The sequence below is a fragment of the Artibeus jamaicensis genome, unplaced genomic scaffold (assembly GCF_021234435.1).
Source record: "Artibeus jamaicensis isolate MK-2021 breed Jamaican fruit bat unplaced genomic scaffold, CSHL_Jam_final contig_490, whole genome shotgun sequence".
Classification (NCBI taxonomy): domain Eukaryota; kingdom Metazoa; phylum Chordata; class Mammalia; order Chiroptera; family Phyllostomidae; genus Artibeus; species Artibeus jamaicensis.
Genome location: NW_026521861.1, coordinates 10,833,468 through 10,858,899, shown reverse-complemented (window position 1 = coordinate 10,858,899; position 25,432 = coordinate 10,833,468). Strand labels below are relative to the sequence as shown.

At 39.9% G+C, this 25,432-nt stretch overlaps 1 protein-coding gene across 2 annotated transcripts in view; it reads left to right on the top strand.

The window, feature by feature from the left end:
• The window catches only part of DCLRE1A (DNA cross-link repair 1A), a 33,300-nt gene extending 8,313 nt beyond the window's left edge, over positions 1-24,987 (top strand). The window contains exons 6-12 of one of the 2 annotated variants that reach the window (XR_008392230.1): positions 1,975-2,115; positions 3,601-3,746; positions 4,770-4,924; positions 10,761-10,902; positions 11,905-12,729; positions 23,889-24,093; positions 24,889-24,987. Coding sequence is in view for 1 of the 2 variants with exons in the window: in XM_037132903.2 (XP_036988798.2) it covers positions 1,975-2,115; positions 3,601-3,746; positions 4,770-4,924; positions 10,761-10,902; positions 11,905-12,065 (745 nt within the window). In the remaining variant the exon portion in view is untranslated. Of the gene's footprint in view, positions 1-1,974; positions 2,116-3,600; positions 3,747-4,769; positions 4,925-10,760; positions 10,903-11,904; positions 13,324-23,888; positions 24,094-24,888 lie in introns of those variants that run through there. The other variant, XM_037132903.2, reaches the window with a different exon arrangement.
• The last annotated feature ends 445 nt before the right edge of the window (positions 24,988-25,432 follow it).

Sequence of the window (25,432 nt, the reverse complement as noted above, 5' to 3'; positions counted from 1 at the left end):
AATTTTGGCAAAAGTGCACACCCATACAATTTCCACCACAGTAAGAATATAGAAACTCCAAAATGTTTCCTTTGTGCTCTTTCCATGAATCCCCAGCCCCCACCTCTGGTACCATTGACCTGTTTCTTACCACTATGGATTATATTTTGTCTTCTTAGGGATTCATCTAAGGGAAATCATATAGCGTCTACTCTTTTATGTCTAGTTTCTGTCACTCATCCTGTTTTTGAGATTTGTGCATGCAATTTTATGTGTTAGTAGCATGTTCCTTTTTTATTATTGAGTAGTATCTATTATTGTATGGATATACTACAATTTGTTTATCTCCACACCTCTTGATGGGCATCTGACTTTTGTTTATTGACTTTGTATCCCAAGAAGATCTTGCTAAATTTGTTAATTAGTTGTAATAGGGTTTTTGTAGATTCTTGAAAATTTTCTATATATTCAATCATGTCATCTGTGAGTGAAGGAAATTTTGTTTAGCTTTTTTCCCTCTTGTTTACTGTGCTGACTCAGACCTTCAGTACCATATTGAACAAGAACGGTGAGAGCAGACACACTGCCTTGTTTCTGATCTTGAGGGGGAAGCTTTCATTCTTTCTCCATGAAGTATGATGTTAGCAGTAGGTTTTTCACTGATGCCTTTTATCAGGTTAAGGAATTTCCCATCTATTCCTAGGCTGCTGAGAGTTTGTAGTCAGGATGGTTGTTGAATTTTGTCTGTGCCTCTTTGGTATCCATGTGAGCATATGATTTTGCTCCTTTCAGTGTTAGTAACATGGTAAATTACAGTGATGGATTTTTTTTAATGGTAAGCCAGCCTTGCATTACTGAGATAAAACCCACTTGGTCTTCATGCATTAGCCTTTAAAAAAAACACTTTGGTGGATTTGATAAGCTAATATTTTGCTAGGGAATTTTATGTCTGTTTTTGTGATAGATGCTAGTCTTTTTTTTATGATGTTTTTGTCTGGTTTTCATATCAGGGTAATGCTGGCCTCATGAAATTTCACTCCTCTGTTTTCTGAAAGATAGTTGTGTTGTATTTGGTATTGTTTATTCCCTAAGTATTTGACAGAATTCCCCAGTAAAATCACTGGGGTCTGAAGCTTTGGAGCAAGGAGGTAAGGGGAAGATTTTAATCACAAATGTAATTATTTCCCATGTTTTCTTAGAATTCAGAATGAAATTTCCTGTGTTTTGGCAGTAATTTCCAAACCCCACTGCATCAGGGGTCCCCAAGACCACCTCTGGGCTCAGGGGCTCACTAGGACTCACAAGATTCAGTAAAGCTGTTAATCTTGTGCAGCTTGTCACAGGACAGAAGAACAGGTGGAAATAAATCAGAGGGAAAAGGCAAACGGTAGTGAACCCGGAAGAGACCAGGGACAAGTTTGCAGGTGTCCTCATTTAGCGAGCAGCACGTGTGTGCGTAATTCTCCCAGCAGCAACGCGGAAGGACACACACGGGGTGTGGCCAACCGGGGAAGCTCACTGGGAGCTTGTTGTCCTTGTTTTTATTGGGGGTCAGTTGGGCAAGCAGTGCCGCCTGACCGAGGCAGACCTCAAGCTCCTAGACCAGAAACAGGACTTCACGGCAGATCTCGTTGTTGGCCTGAACCGGCTGTCCCACTGACAACACACGGCCCAGGCCTCCAGCATACATAGTGCGCTTCTAGCAGAACATGCCAAGGGCTCAGAACTCGTCCCCCAAGGACTGGTCCTAAAGACAGGCCTGCCTGGTGCGGAGCTTGAGAAACCGGACCTGCTGAATCGCTGACTCAGTGGTGGCGGTGGTGGTTTTGCTGTTGTAAGCTTCCTTAACCACAGAGCTACATTTTCTCTGTAGCACAATGCTTTGTCATAGTGGTCCGCTAATAAAGTTACTATTACCTTGAGAGCGAAATGAACACTCTTCCTTAGGGTGCTTTGCCTGTGCTAAGACTGTGTCTTTGAAATGCTTGTGTTCAGCTGTCCAGGTGCCGTCATGATCCTTTGTTACCTTCCTAACGGTAACGTCATCCTCCACACCGGCGACTTCCGAGCAGACCCCTCCATGGAGCGCTCTCTCCTTGCCGGCCGGACAGTCCACACGCTGTATTTAGATACCACGTAAGAGGAGTCTTGTTTGTGCTTTCTTTTCCCACGGATGGCGTTGGCCACGTGTGTTACAAATAATTTTGAACGTTTGCTTAGGTAATTAGAACTATGACTTTTTGTCAGCAGGATGCTGTTTGGAAAAAAAAATACTTGCTTAAGGACAAATTTGGGATTATAAATCATAACTGACTGCAGCTTAATTCTTCTTATAATTGCCTTTTGCAAATACGGTTTTTGTGAGGGTCTTGCCCCTGAAACCAGGAAAGGAACACACTAGTGTTCAGGAATGAACCCTTTGCTCCTCCTTTCGAGTACCTGTGACCTCAGGGCGCAGTCGTGAAGGGAGCGCTGGGGCCAAAGTATGACTCTGTTTCTGAGTAGTGTTCAGAATTTGTTTTATTCTTAAAAAGGTCAAGTGATAACTTGACCCAGTGACTTTCCCCAGTGACAACTTCTGATTCCTAAGTGCTATGAACATAGTGGTATGAGCCATTATCTTTTTATTATTTATTAAAATGTCTCACCAATTTTTTAGAAATTAATTATGTTGCCTGTTTCAACCCGTTTCAGGGAGAAATGGGTTTGGATGGCATAGTTTACTAAAAGGTAGTGTTCCCACATCCTGTTTTCAGACACTAGCAGTTTTATTATTCCTTTATGTATACTTTAAAAGCCAGGTAAATTAAGACAATAATAAGTTTTAAAAACCCTTTTCTTGATACTTAGTACCACTCTACATAGAATTTTTAATTTCTTTGTGGGTTTTTATAGGGAAAAGTATTAAGATTTTTTTCTATGCTCATGGCTGATCAGCAAAAAAATATTTTTAAAATTGGGAAAAATGCATTCCTTTGGTGTTTGCACTTTATGACTCTCCTAGTGAAAGAGCACTTACTTTTCATCTCAACTATGTATAGATGGTAGTCTTAGGGTTACTTCCTCATTGGATGTTATCGTTTTGATGTACACCCAACTGGATTTGTTAAATTCCTATAATGCTGTGTATTTTCTTTATCTTCTAATAAGAGAAGATAACCATGTTAATATTAACTGTTTGATTTAAGCTACTTCATTATATTCATGTTGTATTTTAATAATTTTTTTTACTGCAGCAGAGTTCTTTAGTCCAAAAATAGCCCCTATCCATAGATTATCTTTGATAGTGATTGGGGTTAAAGAAGATACTGAGGTTTATAATTCAGAGCTAAAATAGCTGGCCAGCTAGAAATATTTTTGAAGGAAAAAAAGGCAGTTTCTTTATTTGAAGGTGATAAAAGAAACAATGGAAAAAGTGTACTGAAAACGCATAGTCCTATTCCAAGTCGTTAGTAGCTGGTAACAGTATTTTAAGCACAGGGAGTGAGAGAACTCGCGGTGTTTACATCACACTGCTGTCGCAAGTCATCTTGTTGGGGCTTAGTTTCTGAAAGAGCATCCAGTGGAATGCTGTGGCTTTCTCGTTGCTCTCTGACGAAGTGCCGTGTTTCCGTGTTACAGATACTGCAGCCCAGAATACTGCTTTCCGTCTCAACAGGAGGTTATCCAGTTTGCCATCAGCACTGCCTTTGAGGCCGTAACTGTAAACCCGTGGACTCTTGTCGTCTGTGGCACTTACTCCATTGGAAAAGAGAAAGTCTTCCTAGGTAGGTGTTAGCTGTATCTAGTTTACATTAATATATTATAAAGATCGGCTCTTTTTGCATAAAGCGCTTTCAGTCTCTCTTCCTTGTGCTTGATATTGATTTCCTGAAATGGTTCGTTATTGCCTCTGAAGTTGAAGGAAAATTTGATAGTGTAATTCATTTAAACTTTGAAAGGATTAACTTAATGGAAACATTTGATATGTGTTTATGGTAGCCTTCATATCCATAAATGTTGATGTAGCAAATGCCCATGCTCCATTCATATTTTAATAAACTTTGAAAGATGCCTAGTACATAGTTGTGTTATTACACTATTCTTTTTTTCCTTGCATTACTGCATTCTTTGATGAAAACCATCAATTACTTATCTTAGAGAATAGTTTTAATTTTTGTTCCTAAAAGATTTCTGGATATGTAACTGTAGTTTATCTAAATAGTACTGAACTATTTTGCAGAATACTTTCCATTTTTTCTTACATTAAGATATGAAGTGATGAGCCCTGGCTGGTGTAGCTTCAGTGGATTGAGCACAGGCCTGCGAACCAGAGGATCACAGTTGGATTCCCAGTCAGGGCACATGCCTGGGTTGCAGGCCTGTTCCCTGCAGGCCAGTTCCCAGCAGGGGACATGCGAGAGGCAACCATACATTGACATTTCTCTCCCTCTCTCCTTCCCCTCTAAAGATAAATAAATAAAATCTTTAAAAAAAAAAAAGATACAAAGTGATGAAACCAGAGTTTTAACTCCTCCAAATTTGGTTTCTCCCCTTCTCCTATCCCTTTCTTTACATATTTTGCAGTTTTTAAAGATTAGGTTTTTTCATATAAATTCTTTGGTTTTCGTACAACTTATTCCACACAGTTAACCAACAAAATTATTCAGCCTTTTTGAGATGTTTGGCAAAAATATGAACAGTTTGAACTTGTTTTTATTTGGTAAAGTCTTATTTTAAAATTTGTTTAAGTTGTCATTATTTTTCATAAACTGTAATTTTAATATTTTAACCTTTTTCTTTGCCTATAGCCATTGCTGAAGTTTTAGGTTCAAAAGTAGGCATGTCTCGAGAAAAATACAAAACACTACAGTGCCTCAATATACCAGAAATGAATTCCTTCATCACCACAGACATGTGCAGTGCTCTCGTTCACCTTCTCCCGATGATGCAAATTAATTTTAAGGTAAGTACCCAAGAAATCTGTCTTTTTAGGATGAATGAGAAAAGGTGATGTGATGACTGTGAACTAGAACCCACTTCCCTGCATTTAACGTAGAAGAATCCAACAACAGTGAAGTCCTCACCTATAGTAAATTTGCCCTAGAAAATCTTTTCCGGGAAATGAAAGTGTTTTTAGTTTTCAGTGTGTGCAGCTCCACAGTGGAGTCCACATGCTTACCAGGAGGTTAGGGCTGGAGAACCAGCCCAGGAAATAGACTGAAGAGTATGAGGCTGTCTGGGCATTCAGACATCCTGTTCCTAGACTGGTTCTCCTGATTCTTCCCTGGGTGAGTGGGGAAGGAAGTGGAAAGTTCTAAGGGGTTCTTACTCTTTCTCAAGCCTATTCTGTGTTAATATCAAGCCCTTATAACATTGACATATGTTGGATATTTGCATGTAAGGATTCGATAAAATAGTGGAAGTGCCTCATAAGAGGAAGGCCTAGTGTTCGTTTTGAGGTGTAAATTCAGATGCACAAGATACGACCTCACCTTGATTTGGGAGGGTTGTCAGAATTATTCATATACTAAGATTTATTCTGTTTGCTGACATTTTAACACCTAGCAATGGATCACACCTAGCACAGGTTTAATTCATCAAACCTGTGTATTAAAAACGATTCAGAATATAATGTGCACAAAAAGATGTTTTGTTTTTGTTTTTTTTTTGTATAATGTTCATGAAATACTTTTGTGGAGCTTTTTGAACTAGCTTGGGATTCTGATCACTGCATCTGTCTTAAACATGATAACACTTGTATTTTGTAAAGAAAATGAACGTTTTAGGTCTACCCCTTGAGTAAGGAAATTCTAACTGGTTCATAAGATGAAGGTGAAATCTTTATGGCCTTTTTTCATGAGTATGTAATTCATAAGAAATTTCAGAGGTACTCAAGTGAGAGTTTTGTTCACTGGTGTGTATGCCAGCCTTGCAAACTTATTTTACTTTTAAAGATTTTATTTTATTTATCTTTAGAGAGGGGAAGGGAAGGGAGAAACATCAGTATGTGGTTGCCTCCTTTGCGCCCCCAACTGGGGACCTGGTCTGCAACCCAGGCATGTGGCCTAGATGGGGAATTGAACTGGAGACCCTTTGGCTCGTAGGCCGTCATTCAATCCACTGAGCCACACCAGCCAAGGCACAAACTTATTTTAAATTTGGGAGGCATCCAATTTGTGTGGAGGCTAATGAGATGGAGATTAATCATAAAACGAACAGATATCCTAAAGAAGCTATATAGCATTTCTTATTTTATTTAACAGCTTTATTATCTTAGTCTGTTCCATCTGAACAAATTACCCATTTAGGAAGACAGTGGGGATGCAGGAGTATTATGGAAATAAAAGGCGCAGACCTTTACACGAGTGTTTAAAAAGTGCCCTGTGCTGCAGAGAGGTCCTAGAAGGAGGGTAGTTTGGCACATCTTTGGGGACTTGTACAGGAACTGTTGCAGTGAAGTGACACTGGAGAAAGCCAGATGGCCCAGGGCCAAGGAGGGAATGAGAAAGTATACAGATGACCAAATGAATGAGAAGATACATAAATCGCCAGTAAGCACATGAAAAGAGGCTCTACGTGATTAGCCAGCAGGGAACTGCAAATCAAAACCACCGTGAGACACCGCTCACGCTTCAGTAGGATGACCGTGATGAAAAAGATAGGCAAGGCCAATTGTTGGTGTTGATACAGAGAGATTAGAAATCTCGTTCGTTGCTGGTGAGACTGTGAAAGGGTGCTGCTGCCATGGAAAGCAGTTTGATCATTTCTTCATGAGTTCAGCATATGGAGTGACTGTATTACCAGCCATTCCAGTCCCAGGTATGTGCCCTAGCAAACCAAAAACACGTCTACACAGAAATATCTGTATGAAATATCTGTTTATAGTGGCATTATTCATAATTACCACAAAGTAGAAAGAACAGATGCCCATCTAACGATGAGTGGGTAAACAAAATATGATGTCCATGAGGTAGGACTATTATTCAGCTGTACAAAAGTAGTACTAAATGTGCTACAGTATGAATTAGTCTTGAGAACGTTATGCCACGTGAAAGAAGCAGACACAAAACACTGCATTTTGTGTGATTCCGTGTATATGAAATGTCCTGAATAGGTAAACCTGTAGAGGCAGTAGGTAGATAGTAGTTGTCAGGGCTTAAGGGAGAGGGAATGGGGTGCGTCTGTTAGTGGGTGGATGTTTCTTTGGGGGCGATGCAAATGTTCCAGATTTAGATGGTGGTGATGGTCACACAACTTTGTAAATGTGCTGAAAACCACTGAACCACCCATTCAGAAAAAAGACTGGACGGGCATTTATCTGCCCTGAAGACCAAAAAAACAAGGGGGGGATGGAATGGATAAGTGAAGAAAGGGAGGCGTAGGTGATGGCTGTGACGCAGAGCTGGATGTGTTGCTGGCACTAAATGGGGTTTGCGTGTTTGTTAGCTGCAGGAGAAGAGGATTTCATACGTGAGGGACATGGAGAAACTGGAGATATGTGAGAGAGGGGAATAATCAATGAAGTAAGTCTTCTGAGAAGGATCTGGAAGCACCATTAAGGGGAGTCATTAGCCTTAGCGAGGAAAACGGTCACCTCTTCGTCTTTGACAATTAATTCCCTTGAAACCTACCACTTTTACAGACTGTTAGTACTGACATGCATTGTCTGCTTTCAGAGATCAGATAGTTACAAATCCAAACTTAAATGAGAATTAAATCTCCAAACAACTTCAAATTCAAGTTCCATTTTTAGTACAGGAATTCAGATCGGTTTTAATGACTCAGAAGTGTTCCTTTTGAATCTGCCTGGAATTTTTTTTAAGAAGTGTTTTGGAAAAAGGAATGATCTGCTCCCGTTGCCTACTTCTCCGTATTTGTCATCCGTTGTTGGTATCGCCTTCAGGAGACTTCTCCCTTCCTCCAATAAAAGAACCAGATGTTTATAACATTCTGACAGTTCCTTATCTTCAGAACACAGGTAGAACAGAAGTTGGTAGTTACCGTGAAGCAGTATTTTAGTGAGTACTTAAAGCTATTCTTTCACTGGCCAAAAATAGTTTTGTTGCATCGGGGCTGATGCCTCTCTGTAAAAATATACAATTTCCAGGGTTTCTAAGGTATGCTTTGAAAGCCTTAAAAACTCTATAAATAAAACCCTTCATTGCTGTCCAGCCCAATTTTACAGCATGGACATTATAGGGAGTCGACTACCACCCTGACTTAAAGCAGCTGAGTGCGGTACAACCTTATAACAGTCTTACATGGGATTCTAGTGGCATATACGGAACACAGACTGGTTCCAGTAAACAGAGATAAGTCATAGATCAGGAACTCTGTGTTGACAAAATCATTCTTAATAGTAAAATCCCTGATGATAGTAGTTCTCCTTTGGTAGTTAATGAATGATTAGTGGCTATGGGCAATCTTTTCTATGTGTTCAGCTCATATCATAGTGTATGCGTTTGTTTGTGACATAGGTTAATGATATTTTTGTGATAATAGTAGTTCGTCTTTTGAAAAGCAAAAATTAGCCCTGGCTGGTGTGGCTCAGTGGATTGAGCATTGGCCTGTAAACCAAAGGGTCAGTGGTTTGATTCCCAGTCAGGGCACATGCCTGGGCTGTGGGCCGGGTCCCCAGTGGGGGCCACATGAAAGGCTGCCACACATTGATGTTTTTCTCCCTCTCTTCCTCCCCCACTTCTCTTCTCTAAAAATAAAAGAAACGAACTCATTAAAAAAAGAGAGAGAAGCAAAAATTACTCCTCATTTAATTCTCCTGAGTGTTTTTGCAGAGAGAAATATGAATGGATAAGTTTGATGACCTATGTTTGAAAGTTGGATTCTCAGCTTATGGTGTCACAGGTATAATTGCTCTAAACCTCAGTTTCCTCTTACTTCCTTTTCTTTGTGAGGACAAGGGGGAAAGGATTAGCAGTTGAGCAAATCACATTATATTTGCTAGTTCCTAGACTAAGCAAGACAAAAAACTTGAAAATTTGCAAGGTCAAGGATAGCGTAATGAAAACTTAGTTATATATCTATAACAAACTTTGGGGGGAGCAGTAATTGGTAAGAAATACAATTGTTTAATGGTATTCTTGTATTGACTTCAAACTAATAAAAGATCATTGTTTGACAGAAAAGATAAAGAATTGTTATTAATTTATCAGTAAGATATAAATGGCTGATAAACACAATAAATGTCCATCCTTTTACTAGTAGTCAAACATAAAAGTGCAATGACAGTGATATGTTTGTCTTTTACCAAATTGGCATTTTTTAAAGGTAATATTTCTATGCTGCTGTTCAGAGAAATTGACTTGGATAGTAGTAGAAATTAGGGGTAAATGCTTGAACTCAACAATTCCATTTCTAAGAATTTATACTAAAAAATGAGTTCTTTGTAAAAAAGGTCAAACCGTAAGGCTCCTAGGTGCTGGTGGTGCATTAGATGAAGAGAGTTAGGAAAAGTTGAGAAAGGGCAGATGGTTTCCATTACAGAAGACCCCGAAGGTGAGGTTTATTGACTGTCTCCTTCCCACCTAGGCTGTAAGCGTCCAGAAGGTGAAGGCTGCCTCTCTCATCCACCACTGGGACCACAGCACCGGGCACTAGTGCTGGGACAGATACTTAATGGATGAGGGAATAGGCCGGTGGATGAATGGGTACCAGCGTCTTTTAGAACACTTCAGTGGTTCAAAGCATGTATGATTAAGGAAGAAAAAGGAGACTTTTGGAAATCCAAGATGACACGGTGTGCAGTGTAGATTTTTTTATTATTTTAAGTAAAACTAGAATTTTACTATAAATTTACAGTAAGCTTTTGAAACTCTGGGTTTAGTGGTAAGACCAAGAGTATTAGGCTTTTTAAATATCTTTTGTGGCATTATTATCTTTAACTGGATTTCTTTTCTCTTTCCAAGACTGGACTTTGGTTATTGATTCTCTAAGAATTTTATCAAATATCATCACTGACAATGACTTTAGATAGTTTTATATTCTACTCATGATTTGTTAGGGAAGCATATTTCTTCCAAATGCAGCAGCATGAGGAGTTTTAATATTATTTTAGTTCAGACTTAAAGGTGGAACCTGAGAAGAGTACCACTATGCATCTTTAAAATGTATGTCCGTGTTGACTGTATAAAATTATTTCCATCTTCCTGTTTGTCTGTTAGTCTTCTGAGTAGGTGTACATGCACAGGAATATGTTTGGATTGATGTTTATCAGGGAAAATACCTGTATCCAATAGGAATATTCTTAGGTCCTGGTATGTCAGATTTTAATATCCTAATATTAGTAGGATTTGGAAAAAATCCTCACCCAAGAACATGCTTATTGATTTTAGAGTGAATGGAAGAGAGGGAGAGAAATATTGATTGGTTGACTTTTGTATGTGCCCTGGGCGGGGACCGAACCCACAACCTAGGCATGAGCCCTGACCAGGAACGGAACCCGTGACCTTTTGGCTTGAGGGATGATACTCAACCAACTGAGCCACACTAGCCAGGGCTTGAATTGTAATTTTGAAATATATAATTACTTATGTAAAGTTGTCCCATCTTAGTTTTTTTTTCAGACTATTTTTAAACATGCTTAACTTAAAATAACTAAAGTTAAAAATATTTTTTTCAGTGATTTTATGTTTTTGAATTAGGACACTAGATTATTGCGAGCTAACGCCCGCCAAGTGCAAACTTCCCATGATTGTGCCAGTGTAACACGTTTAATCATTCCTGTATCCCACGTAACCCATCTTCTGTGACCCTTGAATCGATATCCTGTTTTTATTTAACAGGGTTTACAGCGTCATTTGAAGATGTGTGATGGGAGATATGATCAGATTTTGGCTTTTCGACCTACAGGATGGACACATTCTAATAAATTAACGAGTATGACAGATGTTGTACCCCAGACCAAAGGAAAGATCTCAATATATGGTAAGATTTTTAAATTTGCTCACTTCTCATGTTTGTAATTACATTTTTTAGAAGGGCTGTAAAATGAAAGATGAAAAAAAACAGGCATGAAAGAATCTTGAACAATTTAAGAGTTTCAGGCTGCTCTGTGAACCCTAAACCCATGTCTTCAGTGTGTAATAACCTGACATAAAGGGTTGTGACCAGAGTAGACAGACACTGACCCACAGAGGCCCCGCTGTTTGCGGGGTCAGTGAGCTGGAGAGAATACTCGAGGATGACCCGAAAGGAGGGTGGCACAGTTTGCGCTGCACGTTTGGGTGGCCCTGTGAAGCCCAGGGCGACAGGACAGTGGGTGTCGATGCGGTGGCCATCAGAGTCATAGACTTGACTTGAATTTTGTTCGTCTTGTCCGTAGAAGTGGGCTTGCTGCAGTGATGGCTGATGGAAAGACAATACGTCACTGGTCCAGGGACTTACTTTCCAAAGACCCCACTTTACTCAGCACAGGGCCTTTCTCCCTGTTCCTGTGGCACTTGATCTTCAGTGAAGAGGATGAGGGGATTTTTTAAAGGGTTCGATTGGGTTTATTTTGCTTATTTTTTATGCATGCAAAGCTTGGGGACTGGAATCTGCTTTCTTGCTCTGGAAGTCAAGTGTCTCCTGCTTATTCTTCAAATTTCACTTGTATTTTTTCTAGTATTTTCTTGAAATTCATAGCTGAGCAAAGTGCTTACAGGGAAGAATTATTTAAAAGGTAAAGTCTAATTATAAACAAGAATCTATAGAAATGCATATTATCATCTACATAGAAAATTAATAGAATTTTTTAATGTTCAAAGTTTTGTATCATTTTAATGTCATTTAACCTTTGTTTTTCATAAAAGGTAAATTTTATTGTCAGAAATAAAGCATCAAGGAGTTTTCAAAAAATAGTCTGGATTGCTTTCCTTTTATTTTGCACCTGTGAATTCTGTTTATCGATTTGATTTTTAGTAGGCGATCTTTTCTTTTGTATTGTAGGGATTCCTTATAGTGAACACAGCAGCTACCTAGAAATGAAACGTTTTGTTCAGTGGCTGAAGCCCCAGAAAATCATACCTACCGTGAATGTTGGCAGCTTAAAATCTAGGAGCACAATGGAGAAATATTTTAAAGAATGGAAATTGGAAGCCGGATATTGACGTTCCCTCAAAGGACTCGGGAGTAGTTAAGTAACTTAGGTATAGCTTGTTAATAGTTAAATATTTAATGATAGGAGATACACCTCATGTGAAAAACCTCATGAAGGTCACTCATGTAGCTTATTTGATTGTTTACATTTGAACAGCATGTTCATGGTGCCTAGCGCCTCTCAGCACCGTCAGGGGTAACTGAGGCTGGCCTCCCTGGCACCCTCGACTCTTGCTTGCCCTTTTCAGTGGGGGCAGTTATACTCTGCATCCAGACTTAACCAAGGAAATAAAGGCAGGTTCAGGGACCAAAGGGGGTCATTGTAATGGATAATTAGATTGGAAACATTATATATAAATAATTATGTATCTTTAAAGTTATTTAATATGGGGCATATTTGTATGAGCTAAAGCTTTTATATATGGATATGTAAAAATAAAAAGTTCTAAACTTGCTATATAGTGTCTTGGTTTTTAGGATTTATAACTGCCTTTCATGCGATTTTATAAAATTCCAGTAGAAGTAATTCAACATTTTATTCTGAAGAAGATGATTCAAAGAGCCAAGATAATCACCCAGTAAAAGACGGAGGAAAGTTTCCCTGAATGATGTTTATCTGAACTGTTTACTGAAGATACCAGATAACTAAAATTTTACACTGTGGTGTTTTTTAAAGTAAGATTATATAATTTTTTAATGAATCTTTATCTCTCCAGCACAGATTAAATAACTGATTCAAAATGAAAGTTTTAGGCTAATGCATGTTAAAAATGTTTTTATTGGGTTTAACTGTGAAAATGGCTAACATAATGAATATATGTGTATGTGTGGATTTGAATGCTTACGTTACCTCTATTTGTGGCATTAACTTGGGGAGTTCTCAGGAATTTTTCCATGGGCAATTATTTTCAGTAATGATTGCAGGCACCAGAAGGACGGAATTCTCCATGAACTTTGTTTTCATGAGCTTGGATTTGACTTTATTGTGGAGGTCAGGGTCGTAGGGGTCACATTCAGGGGAGGAAAGGTTTTCAGGGGCACAGCGGTAATGAATTCAGTTTAACTATGTTCCCAGTTAACTTCAGTAATATATTTAACATATTTTAATTTGTTTGGACGTGGTGCCTTAAGTGGTGCTGTTTGTGTTCAAAGATGCTTATGTACTGAATGAAGGCTGAGGCTGCCCGTAACTAACAGGCCCGGATTATCAAAGGGAAACATTCAAAATCATTACCAACGAATGAATAAAAATTCAAGGGAAAAAACTGTTACTCAAATAATAAATAATAAATGACCCCAAGTGATTTGATCTTCTCCTCTAGGTTAAAAATATCAAATTTGTAGAATCTTTCAAGTTTTTTTCTAATTATGACTTCATTAATAACTTATGGAGAAGATCAAATCACTTGGGGTCATTTATTATTTATTATTTGAGTAACAGTTTTTTCCCTTGAGTTTTTATTCATTCGTTGGTAATGATTTTGAATGTTTCCCTTTGATAATCCGGGCCTGTTAGTTACGGGCAGCCTCAGCCTTCATTCAGTACATAAGCATCTTTGAACACAAACAGCACCGCTTACGGCAGCTTAGAATGGTTCGTTTCGCTGCTGCTGCTGGAGAACACACCAGGCCTCGTTCAGGGGCCACGCCAAGTAGTTTTATAGGTAAGTCACAGTCACAGTCCTCACCACAACCGAACTCTTCTAGGCTCTGCTGAGTGCGGTATATGAAATTTTTTCTTACAGTACCTAAACTTGGATGGGTAAAAATTTTCAAGTTTCAAATGAAGTGGAAGGAGAAATCTACTTAAAATAGTCCCAAATAGGGCCTCGCTGGTGTAGCTCAGGGGATCAAGTGCGGGCCTGGGAACCAAACAACCACGGTTCGATTCCCAGTCAGGTTACATGTCTGGGTTGCAGGCCAGTTCCCAGCAGGGGACATACAGGAGGCAACCAAAGATGGATATTTCTCTCCCTCTCTCTTTCCCTTCCCCTCTAAAGATAAATAAAATCTTTAAAAAATAATAATAACCCCAAATAAATGGGTGATAGCTCTTGAGCATCCCAAATATGTGTCGAGAAGGGAAAGTAGAATGAAGCCAACACGCGGGAATGTGGTTTACTGTATATGAATGTGTATTTGGAACCTCTCATAGGGCTTTTTTACCATCTTACCTGACACGGATCATTGAACTACCAGGTGCAGTGACAACAGGCGCGTTTCAAGTTCTCATGAGTTTGATATAATAGGAAAATATTTTCCATTTGATGTCAGTGGCTTTAGACCTAAGTTATTTATCGCTTACTCTATATATATTAATCTTCTGGTTTTCGGAATGATAATTTAAATTAATGCTTTGTTCAGTTATTGGTTTATATTCCTGTAAACCAAATCCATTCAGAATTTCCTTCTTTGGTCCCAAATAACCATCAATAACTAGACTAAGGAACTAAGAAGAGAATCAGCCCCAAGGAATGATCCCCGAAATGATTTGTCTTGAAAGAATATTGATACTTGGAGCTTTTTAGGTGGATGTACTATTTCTCATTCAGTTCATTTGGTATTGATCTTAGAAAAATTCTGGTAAAGAACTGATCTGAAGTCAGCAAAACCACAAGTTAATGGTCGTAGGTAATAGTTGGCCAGTTTGGGCATGAGAATTAATTCCAGCCTGAAAAGTCGGAAGCTTTTAACTTGGTGATCATTTTAATATGCTGATTATGTTTCATCTTTCCCTTAGCATCCATCCCTTCCTCCAGAAAGTGTATATAATTTCTTTCTCTAGTAACTCATTCCCCCAGTGATTTCACAGCTCCATTTTTGGTAAGTTAGAAATAATTTATAAATCATATGTTATGGAGTATAAAACCTCTTTTGCCTCACCCTAGTACCTGCTGGATTCATAACATCTAATTATGTCTTGTTTTTTTTTCTGTTTCAATGAATTGAAATGATTTTTTTCTAAATAAAATACTGTTATAGCTTTGTTTTAATATACATGGAAACATAAATATCACAACCCGAATTTAAGAGAGTACATTTTAAAGAACTTCCAGATCACCAATGTAGAGCTAATTAGTCCCAGTTTTTCCGAAGCACCAAATCCTAGAGTCCTTTGCAATCCTTGCTCCAGGATGCTGCAGGCACTTTCGGGACAGGGCCCACACCACATTCGCTTTATGATTTAGTACCTTTTTCACCATCTGGTCCAGAGACAGTTCTAATGAATTGCCAATGAACCGGAAATAAACAGTGAAAAACATGTACCATCCAAAGTTCAAGAATTCGACTTCCAAATTCCTGTATTTTCTTCAAATGAAAATAGTCTTATTCCAGAAGAACCACTCACAATAAAACATATTGAAACTACTCAGTTGATTGTTTGGGTGCACTGAAATATCTGGTATGTAAGTCTGGTTCAGTGTAGGACCAATTTAGAGAATAAACTTCTCTTTTTTGGCCCACCTTTCACTTGAATTTGTCGCTAAAATCAGTCATTGAGTATTTGAATCCTTCCTCTGGAAACTTGCTACTTAATCGATTAGCCGCTCTGTGCCCCACACTGTTCCTGGTGTGGTGGGAATTTAAAAACACCTAAGCACACTCTTTGTCCTAAATATAACATGTTTTTATCAAGGAAAAAGTTTTGTAAAGTCAAATTGTTATCTGTATAAGCCCTTTTGTTATTGAAATTGGGAAGCAAGAGCTTCAGATCGTAAAATGGCATCAAAGCAGTGCTTTAATACACTGTTAGATAGTGTTATTAAACCGTCTTTTTAAGTTTGTTTGAACTGTTTTGGACTTCCCGTTGTGGCTCCGAGTGCTGATTACGTATCCACAGGATAAGGAGATAAAATTGTAAATGAACTAAAAGCAGCGGTGTCTGGGAGGGGAATAATGGCCACATACCCCCCTGTTGCTGAATGAGCCAATTATTTTATTAGTGTCTTTTATTCATGGAACGAGAGCCGAACTCTTTTGTTTAACAGCTTTATTGAGATATAATTTCACATAACTTCACCCATTGTGCAGTACAGTCGTTTTCAGCACATTTACTAGAGTTGTGCAGCTGTCATCATAATCAATTTTGGGTTATTTTTGTCACCCAAACAGAAATTCCATACCCTTTAGTAGTTATTTTCTCGTTCTCCCCTCCCCATTCCCCACCATCCTGCCTCTTTTCTTAGGCAACGACTAATCTTCGTGACTATAGATTTAGTTATTCTGGACATTTCATATCAATGGAACATAACGTGTGGTCTCTTATGATTGACTTTTAGACTTAACAGTGTCGCCAGGTTTCAGCCCTGTTTAGCTTGTTTCAGTACTTCATTCCTTTTTATGGTCAAGTAATATTCCAGTGTTCAAAAACACCACATTTTGCTCATTCGTTCATCTTCTGGTGGGTATGTGGGTCGTTTCCACTTTTTGGCTATTATGATAATACTCTGTTAACATTTCTGTACAAGTTTTTGTGTGGACATATATTTTTATTCTCTTGAACATGTATACCTAAAAGTGGAATAGCAGGGTCATGTGGTAACTATGTTTAAAGTCTTTGAGTGGCTGCCAAATTGTTTTCTCAAATGACTACACCATTCTTCATTCCCACTGGCAGTTCGTGAGAGGGTTCCAGTCTCTCCCCATCCTCACCAACACTTGTTATTGTCTGCCTTTTTGATTCCAGTGTATTGGTGGGAGTGAATTTCTATCTTGTGGATTTTATTTGCATTTCCCTAAGATGAATGTTGACCATCTTTTTACTAACCCTTTTTGAAAGAGGACGCTTTACAAAGAACTCATTTACATGGTTCTAAAATGTATTATTTAGGCAAACTATTGAAGCAAAATAGTTTTATAGACTTCGGCCTAGATTTGCTAGAAGATGATGATGTTTAATAATGACAAGCCTACAGTTTTAGTCCAGTGGGAATTATTTGAGGTAATAACAAGATAAATGTGTAAATGCATAGCAGCATAACAGGTGTTACGAAGTGGTTGTGTGCACTGCAGGTAAGACAGACTTACTGCCCCAGCTTGCAGAGGGGGGTAAAATGATCTCTGTAATTATAAGTTGGAAAGGGAGGCTTGAGATAGGAAGGTTTTGAGTACCAGGGTAGATAACACCAGCTGACCTTGAATAAGCAATGTCATGTACAAAAATGGCCCACAGTAGTGATGTGAACAGATAAATGTGAATCTTTATCCAGTTTTTAAACTTTAAAATTGCAGCATAGTATTTGAGATCTTTTCTGAAAACTAGATAATGAAGTAAATAACTTACTGGGTCCTGTTTAGCCCTATATCCTATTATTATGTATTTCCTGGTTACCATCAAGTTCTTTAACAGTGCATAATAAAAGTATAGTGTTTTAGACAACTCAGCTATTCACATGTTATGAGAATAGATCATCTTTTTGTCTCAAAGCTATTGAGCTAAGATGAATGTTAACTTTCATATAAGAACTCTATACTTATTCCAGGTTGTGTCCTAGTAATTTATTCATGTGTATTAAAACTTTAAACATGTTTCTGACAAAGAACAGGTGAGATTAAGTCAGGAGTCATTAGAAGGTCAGCATAAAGTTTGTTTGTTTTGTTTTGTTTTTGAATCACTGTTGAAAATCCCTGGGCAAGAGGAAACAGATGGGTTGGTTACATTACCCTTGCTTTGCCAAATAAACAGTTGGGGAAAATGTGAAATACCCTTTTGCTGCGTGTTTGCCTCTAGGCTAGGATGATGCTTAATGTTAACCGTGCTGGTCTTTTCAGCTGCTTGATATTTGATGGTAGAGGCTTGAAATCTTTAATGCATAGCATGTAAAAGTTTATTTGAATATTCTTTGGGCAACTCACTCAGGGAACATCTACTGGATGCTAATTATGTGTGAGACACCGTGCTGGGCTGGGGAAGGAGCTGGGTTCCTTAGGGAAGTCTTCAGAGACCAGGCGTCATCGGACTGAAGGGGTCCGTTTGCCTACACACAGCAAAGCCCGATCAGACATAGACAGGAGTGGAAGGAGACCGGTGAGGAGCTTGGGCTGTAGGTTATAGATTCCCGGTGCTCATTCATGCAAAGTCCGCGAGCAGTTGGATCTCCAGGGCTGCGAGGTCTTGGCTAAAAATAGGTTTGAGAGTTACCAGCATAAAAATGGTACCTCGAGTCAGAGAGGGAATAGTATCTCATTAGAATATATACATAGGGTGGGAGGAGAAGATGGGACAGAGCCTCCCAGTGACTCCCAAATTAAAGGACAGAGGCCACACAGGGGAGTAAATAGGAACAATCAGAAAAGAGGAAATTGGGTGCCACAAGAGAAGGGACAGTCGGCTGTGAGGAATGTGCCAAGGGATCATGCGACTCAGTTCTGAAAATGCCTGTGTATTTAGAACAAAGAGCTAGTTCAAAAGTGAAAACAGCCCACGCACCCACCAGCAGGAATGGGTGGCCATCACTTGGGGGGTTTTAGAGTGCACCATCTTACTGTGTTAGGGAGACTGATGGAGCAAGCTACCATCTTCTTAGTTTTCCCCCCTTTAATTTTAACGCATTTCTTAACTTGTATCCACTGCTAAATTGTCACCTTCTTATCAAAGTTCCAATGACTAGTTTGGCAGCAGGAAGGTTTTTCCACTTGGTCACATTGGTAATCACTGCATTATCAGTAAGCTGACAGGGACTTGTTTGTGCTGGTTCAGAACATGGCTCCTGAAAAACCAGTCCTCCAAATACTTGGCTTTCCCAGCTTCGTGACCACATCTGCAGTTCCTGTGTGTCTTGTTCGTCTCTCCTGGAATAAAGACAGACAAACACACACACACACACACACACACACACACACATCCAGAAAAGGATAACTGAGTTTATAACTAAAAATTATGTTGCTGTCAAGTTCCAGATCATTGATTGACGTTTGGATTTATTTTCCCAGCTGAGGATATCCTCAGCCAAGGCTGTTTTCTAAATACAGCTCCCCCGCCTTCTTTCTTCCCTCAAGCTATCAATTCTCTTTTTATCACAGCTCCATAGTATTATTACTTTTTCTGTAAAATCAACCAGCCCCGTTTCTTGCTTCTACTTAAACAACATGAAATCTGTTATCTTTCCCATTTTATGTTTCATGATTTTCTCTTTATAATAACTCTTGGAAGCAATCACTAATTTGGCAAATTGCACAGGGAAGTTAATTGGCATGTTTTGTGGTAGAGTGTACTGTGTTGAAACAGTGTTTCCAATACTTTACCCCCTGTTTTGTCATCAAAACATTCATTCAAAAACACTACTGAGTGAGCACCTTCTGGGTGGCAGGCATCACGTATGTGCTGTAGATTTCAATAGCAAATACAGGTCTTAGCAGCTATCCAATGTCTGTGAATGGAAGAGACCTCAGGCAGCCACTGACACCGACAGTTTTGGGGGTGCACAGGTAACGTCATATTTGGAGATCCCTGGAGACAAAGCCAGGCCAGCATTCCACAGGGGGTGGTGGGCCCTCCACAGCAGCCCAGACAGGAGCAGATACAGTGGAATGGCCACCAACCAAAAGAAAGAAGGGAATTTTCCCATCTCCAGCTGAACTTGATGAAATTAGCTAAGTGAGCTGGGGATACTACCACCATTTTGTGATGAACAGAGAGGTTAGCTCTGCAAATAGTGCACGGGTATCGTCATCATATGACTTGTAATCCATTTAGAACTAACTCTTCGGGAAGAGAGATTGCCGACACAGCAGGTGCCGTGATGGCACCTTTGGGCTTGCTGTCCAGAGACTGTGATTTAGGCCAGGTTCTGCCAACGGACTGTTACCTTAGTCAAAGTGATTCACTTCCCCGAATCACTGAAATAGGTCTGTTTCCTCTACAGGAATGAGAGCTGCTTGATCTCTAGGTCATGCCTCTATAATTTTGTGAGTCTGTTAGCCCAGTCGCTTTTTTTCCCCAGAGCGTTTCACGCTTTTGCAGGACTTGGACAGGATGGTTTTGGTCCAGCTACTTATCACAGTGCATAGGTTCTAAAATATTAAAATACGTGAGATGAGAAAATTCTCTGAGCCAATTTATTTTGTGTATTTACTATTTTTTCTCTTGGCTGGAAATAGCAGAACTTTCTTCAGCTTGGGTCTGGGGTCTTGGAGGGAAAGAAGTGGGAGAATCAGTCCCTTATAGTGGTATTAACCAAAATGGTAGTGTTAACTCTAAAATGGGGCCAGGAGACCACACAGCAGAATAGCCTGTCAGTAGTAAAAGGGTAAGCATGGCACGTCCATTATCTAGCCTTCTCAGGGCACAGTGAGCACCCAGGAGCAGAACAAACCCACAGATGCAGATGACTGGTGTCGATAAAGCGGTGATGCAAGTAATCGGTAAGACCTGTATGTTACATCAGTTGCCAAGTAATGCCTTGAGGCTCAGAACTGCAGCTCCCAGGGCCAACCTAGTGATGCGCTTTCTTGGGTAGGCTTTGGCAGGTGTGTGGAAGCTCTTTGGTAATTCCACTGGTTGATAATACACTTCATTCAGTATTTGCTCCTCCCCTACACTGAGAATAAATTGATAGTCCAAGAGGCATGAACAAAAAGGACATATTTGAAGGTTTGAGGTGGCTTTAGGGAGAACCGGAAGTGAAACTCACAGCAGTTGAGTGACGCTGAGTAAGAACGGCCAGTTTCTGCTCACAGCAGAGGACTTCTGCATCCCATTCCCATCCCTGTACCCAGGATTGCTATGACTTGTGATATAGCCAGGCTCCCGGATGAAGGTTAAGTCCCTATTTGGCAAGGCAAAGCCAAGGTCTGGTCCCCAATGGGAATGCAGGAGGACAGAGCTGTTCTGCTTTTGGCAAAAAGAACAGCCTTTTAAAGTTCCATTCTTTTCTTTTTCTGGATTATTCTCTGAAGACATCTCTTCAGCCACCAGGAAGATGGATGCAAACCAACTGCCAGATGCAAACCCCACTGTTAGTCATTCATCTGTTTTTGTAACTGCTTTCCTCCCATTGCCAACAGCTAAATGTTCAAAAGATACTAAGCATGTCCCTCTGTTTATCCATGAAGGGGTCCATGGAGACATGTTTCATCATTTCCTGGCTCGGTGAGAGGATGTTGTTAACCAACTGCCCTTTTACTGGTCAGATTACAGCGTCAAGACGAACAGGGCAGCTGGTTTGCTTCACCGATAAAAGAATGAAAGCCCTTGCTTGTAAATAGCTTTGTGTTAGCAACCTCTTAAATTAGTCGTGCTCTCCTCAACATTCCCCAACGGCTGCTTCAAAAGCCCTGCTCCATTCCTAGGCTGGGAGTTACTCCCGGTGACTAATCTCGATCATCAGTTCCTGGAGGCTTCCACTGGGGCAGTTGGCTTTGAATTTGGTGGGACAACGGGACTCTGGACTGTCGTAGGGTCACCTGTTCCTGGTAGTGTTGCAGGGGCTGTCTGTGTACAGAAGGGTGGGGGAGGCATACCCCCTTGCTGGGATCTGAGCAGTGGTGTGCTGTTTCACCTCATGCCTATTGTAACCATCTTAAAAGTGAGAAAGGTAATGGATTCTCAGCCAGTGCCAAGACTCTGGAGACAAAGTGGTATCTTGGCTGAAGTTCAGAATCTCACCTCTAAGTTCTGCTCACCGTTGATACTTTCCTACTCCATCTTCTTAAAAACAGTCATCCGACAACATTGTAACAGCTTCTGGAAAGGAGGTTTGGGTAATAGAGAAGAATATAGTGCCTAAGTGAACCAAAAGAAAAAAAGGAGGAAGAGGAGGAGGAAGACATAGAGAATAGGAAGGAGAAGGAAGAGGGAAAGAAGGCAACCAGACGATGAAGTGAGGCCATGTTTGAAACAAAGCATTTGCCTGTCTCTCTTCCGGAGGCATCAGAAACTTCCAGCTGCAGAATGTTCCGTTCACTGGCAGAAGGACTTTTTTTTAACTCTTTGTGGGTATCTTTCTGAGATGACAGCTTAGTAAGTAGATAAGAATAGCCAAACAGCTCTTCTTCATTCTAGGATTTCTCAAAGCATGACCCATGGGCCTAGTTTAAAAAATAATAATAATAAAAGACAAATTCCTGGACCGACATCAGTACCTCCAGTGCTGGGGGTCTGGGAATTTGCAATATGCAGGGGGCTTTTTTGCTTTTGTGTTTAATAAAGGAGAAAAGCCACAGATGACTTGTAATGCCAACAAAAATCCATGCATCACTACTTGAATCCGCGAGCTCCAGAGCTCTGCTTTTCTCCCTATTAAGAGAGAAAATGTAACAGTTTTTTAGCACTTGGATCATCCGCCAGGAAATGTGGGTGTTGCTTAGCTCCCAGCATCCTGCACATTGAAGAAATACGTGTCTACAAATATTGAAAGAGAAAACAGTTGCTGCGTGCTTGTGATGCACAGTAAGATGTCATGAAAGATACCAGGCTCATGGGTCATGAAATAAAAAAAAAGAATAAGGAAGCTCATGTACTGGTAGCTTAAAAGTATAAGTAGGTATAAGGGGGGAAGAGGGGCTTCTGGAAGCAACGTTTGACTGAGGAAGTGGTTTTGTCAGGGATGTCTCGGCAGACTGCGCTGCAGCGAATTTCTAGCACAAGCTGCTGCCCGGTCTCCACGCTGGACACACTCTTGTCTGCCTTGTGGAGGACACTTTCAATGGTGCTGTGATCTGGGGCGGAAAAACGCTGGGGTCTCATGCCTAGCCAGGGAACCAGGGGGCGGGCTTAATTCCGTAATGCAAATTCACGCACTGGATTTTCTCTGCTGTGGGTCCCATGTGCAGCAGCTTCCAGAATCTGATTATAAATGACCCACAGAGGAGAGGGGAGTAAGGATAACCCAGCTAACGGTATACTGAAAGGTCAAACATCAAGTATACCCAAAACCCTGGTATTTGAGAATAACCCAAGGTGCAAATAAGCAAATAAACAACCAAGAAAGTCCCTATGTGTTCCATTTTATATTGTATAATGACCCATCTGCTTAGCTTGCTTTTTTTCATGGATAGGAGTAAAAAGAAGAAATTCCCATATATATTTAAACTTAAACCCAACTAAATGTGTGTGTGTATATATATATATATATATATATATATTAAAAAGGATTGTTTTAAATAAACAATGAGATTGAAAACTGTACATTTCATCAAGAAAACAGTTGATGATAGTTTATTTTTGGTATCCATAATTAAGGTTCTGGGGTGGTCAGTAATCCACATTGAGTGGATTGAATGAACATTTTGTGGAGGGATGAATTGGATAAAAAACAATTCTAGCTTTTTATTGATAAAGATTTGTGTTGATAGATTAGGGAATTTTCCATTTTTACTTAATCCTCATAGATTTCGATAAATGCTGCTTACCTCTTGACTCCACATACATACTCTTTCTTTTTCTTTCTTTCTAAAGAGGGGACAGATGAGAAAGGTCCAGCTGGCAAAGGCAGAGGAAGAAAAAACTGGTTAGGAAGAAGGAACAGCATGTGCAAACATCTTGCTGTGGGAAAGAGCTTAGAACATGGAGATGCTACGGTGAAAACCAGCGTGATGGGAATGTGGGGGGCCCCCTGAGGACAGTGACCTTGCTGACCTCGGCAAGGGCGGTGGGCGTTATGCTGAGGGTCATGGGATGTTGTCAGAGGGCTCTGTGTGTGACCTGATCCACACATTCGAGGTAAGAATATGTTTCTCAGATTTTTCAATAAATAAAGACAGAATAAGAGGGAAATGGAATAGTCCATACTTTGCTGTCGTCTTCATTTTTTTGATTAATCGATGAAATTAATTGATTAGACTTAGTAGTATTATTATTGTTCAAATTCTCACCCAAGGACATTTGTTTTTAGAGCGATGGGGAGAGAGGAAGGGAGAGAGAAGCATGGATTGGTTGCCTCCTGTAGGCGACCAGACCAGGACGGCGACCAGACCAGGACGGCGCCCAGACCGGGACGGCGCCCAGACTGGGACGGCGCCTGGACTGGGGACTGTTGGCATCCGGACTGGGAGTCACTCGTGCCCATGCCCAGCCTGGGGACCCAACCCATAGCCTAGGTATGTGCCCTGACTGGGAATTAAACCCACAACCTCCTGGTTATGGGATGACACTCCAACCAGTGAAGCCATGCCAGCCAGGGCCAGACTTGGTATTATTTCAAAATAAACACCTAAAATAATTGCCACACTTTGAGGTTAACTAAACACAGCCAGCAGCTAGCACAGGCCTCCAACTCATAACAGACGCTTAATAATTTCTTACTGCTATTGCCAATCACTCTTACTTCTGTCTGGGAAGGAAATGTACAGATAATGAATGTGGATCAATGATGTCTGTAAAACATTACCAAAGGGGGTGCGGAAGGGCACAATGAGCTGCAATGAATGGACATGAGAGAAACCTTTGTTATAACATACCTACTGAATATCAGAGCTGTTAGCTACATATATAAGTCACTGCTTAGGATCTGTAATAGTCTTCACTACATAAGCTTTCTATTTATTTATTTATTATTATATTATTAGGCACTGATGGGGTTTCTGATCATCCATGACTTCTGTATTTCAAAAAAAATTATTGTATTTCCAAATACCATCATTTTCCTCTCCTTCTTCTTGTCATTGTTATTGGGCTGGCCAAAAAGTCTATATGTTTTTTCTATATGATGGCTCTAGTAGTGCGTAGTTGTCTTTAACTTCATTTGAAGCAACTTTGTGAGATTGCATTGTGACAGCTGTCATATCAACGTGCATTTAAAAAAACTGGGTGGACTTTTGTGCAGCCAGTTTAATATTGAAGATGGAAGAAGTTATGTAACATTTTTGGCATATTATGCTTTTATCTCACAAAAGGTAAAAACACAACTGAAATGCAAAAAGAAAAGATGTGTGCCGTGTATGGAGGAGGTGCTGACTGATCGAACGTGTCAAAAGGGGTTTGTGAAGTTTCTTGGTACTATTGACATTTTGGCCAAATAACTCTTTGGTGTCTATGCATTGGAAGACATTGAGCAGCACCCCTGGCCTCTACCCACTAGAAGCCAATAGCAGGAGGCAGCCAACATACTCAGAATATCCAAGTTAATAAAGTTATTGAAATGAAAGCTGTGTCTTTTATTTTACGGGAAAAAAGTAACAGACTTTTCGGCCAACCCAATACATTTGTCTTTGCTTTGGAAATCAGTCGGCTCATTAATTTTTTCCAAGGCCACCCTTTTTCCTCCTCAAATGAAATTGTTGACACGTGGGAACCTAGAGAAAGTTAAGTAAAAATTTTCCATGTAGGTTAGACCCTAATTTATCCAGCAGAAAAATAACCTTACAAAGTACCACTAAAGGATGTGATTTCAGTGCCGCATTGTTTCCAAAGGCTTGGAGATGACCCTTGGGCACTCGA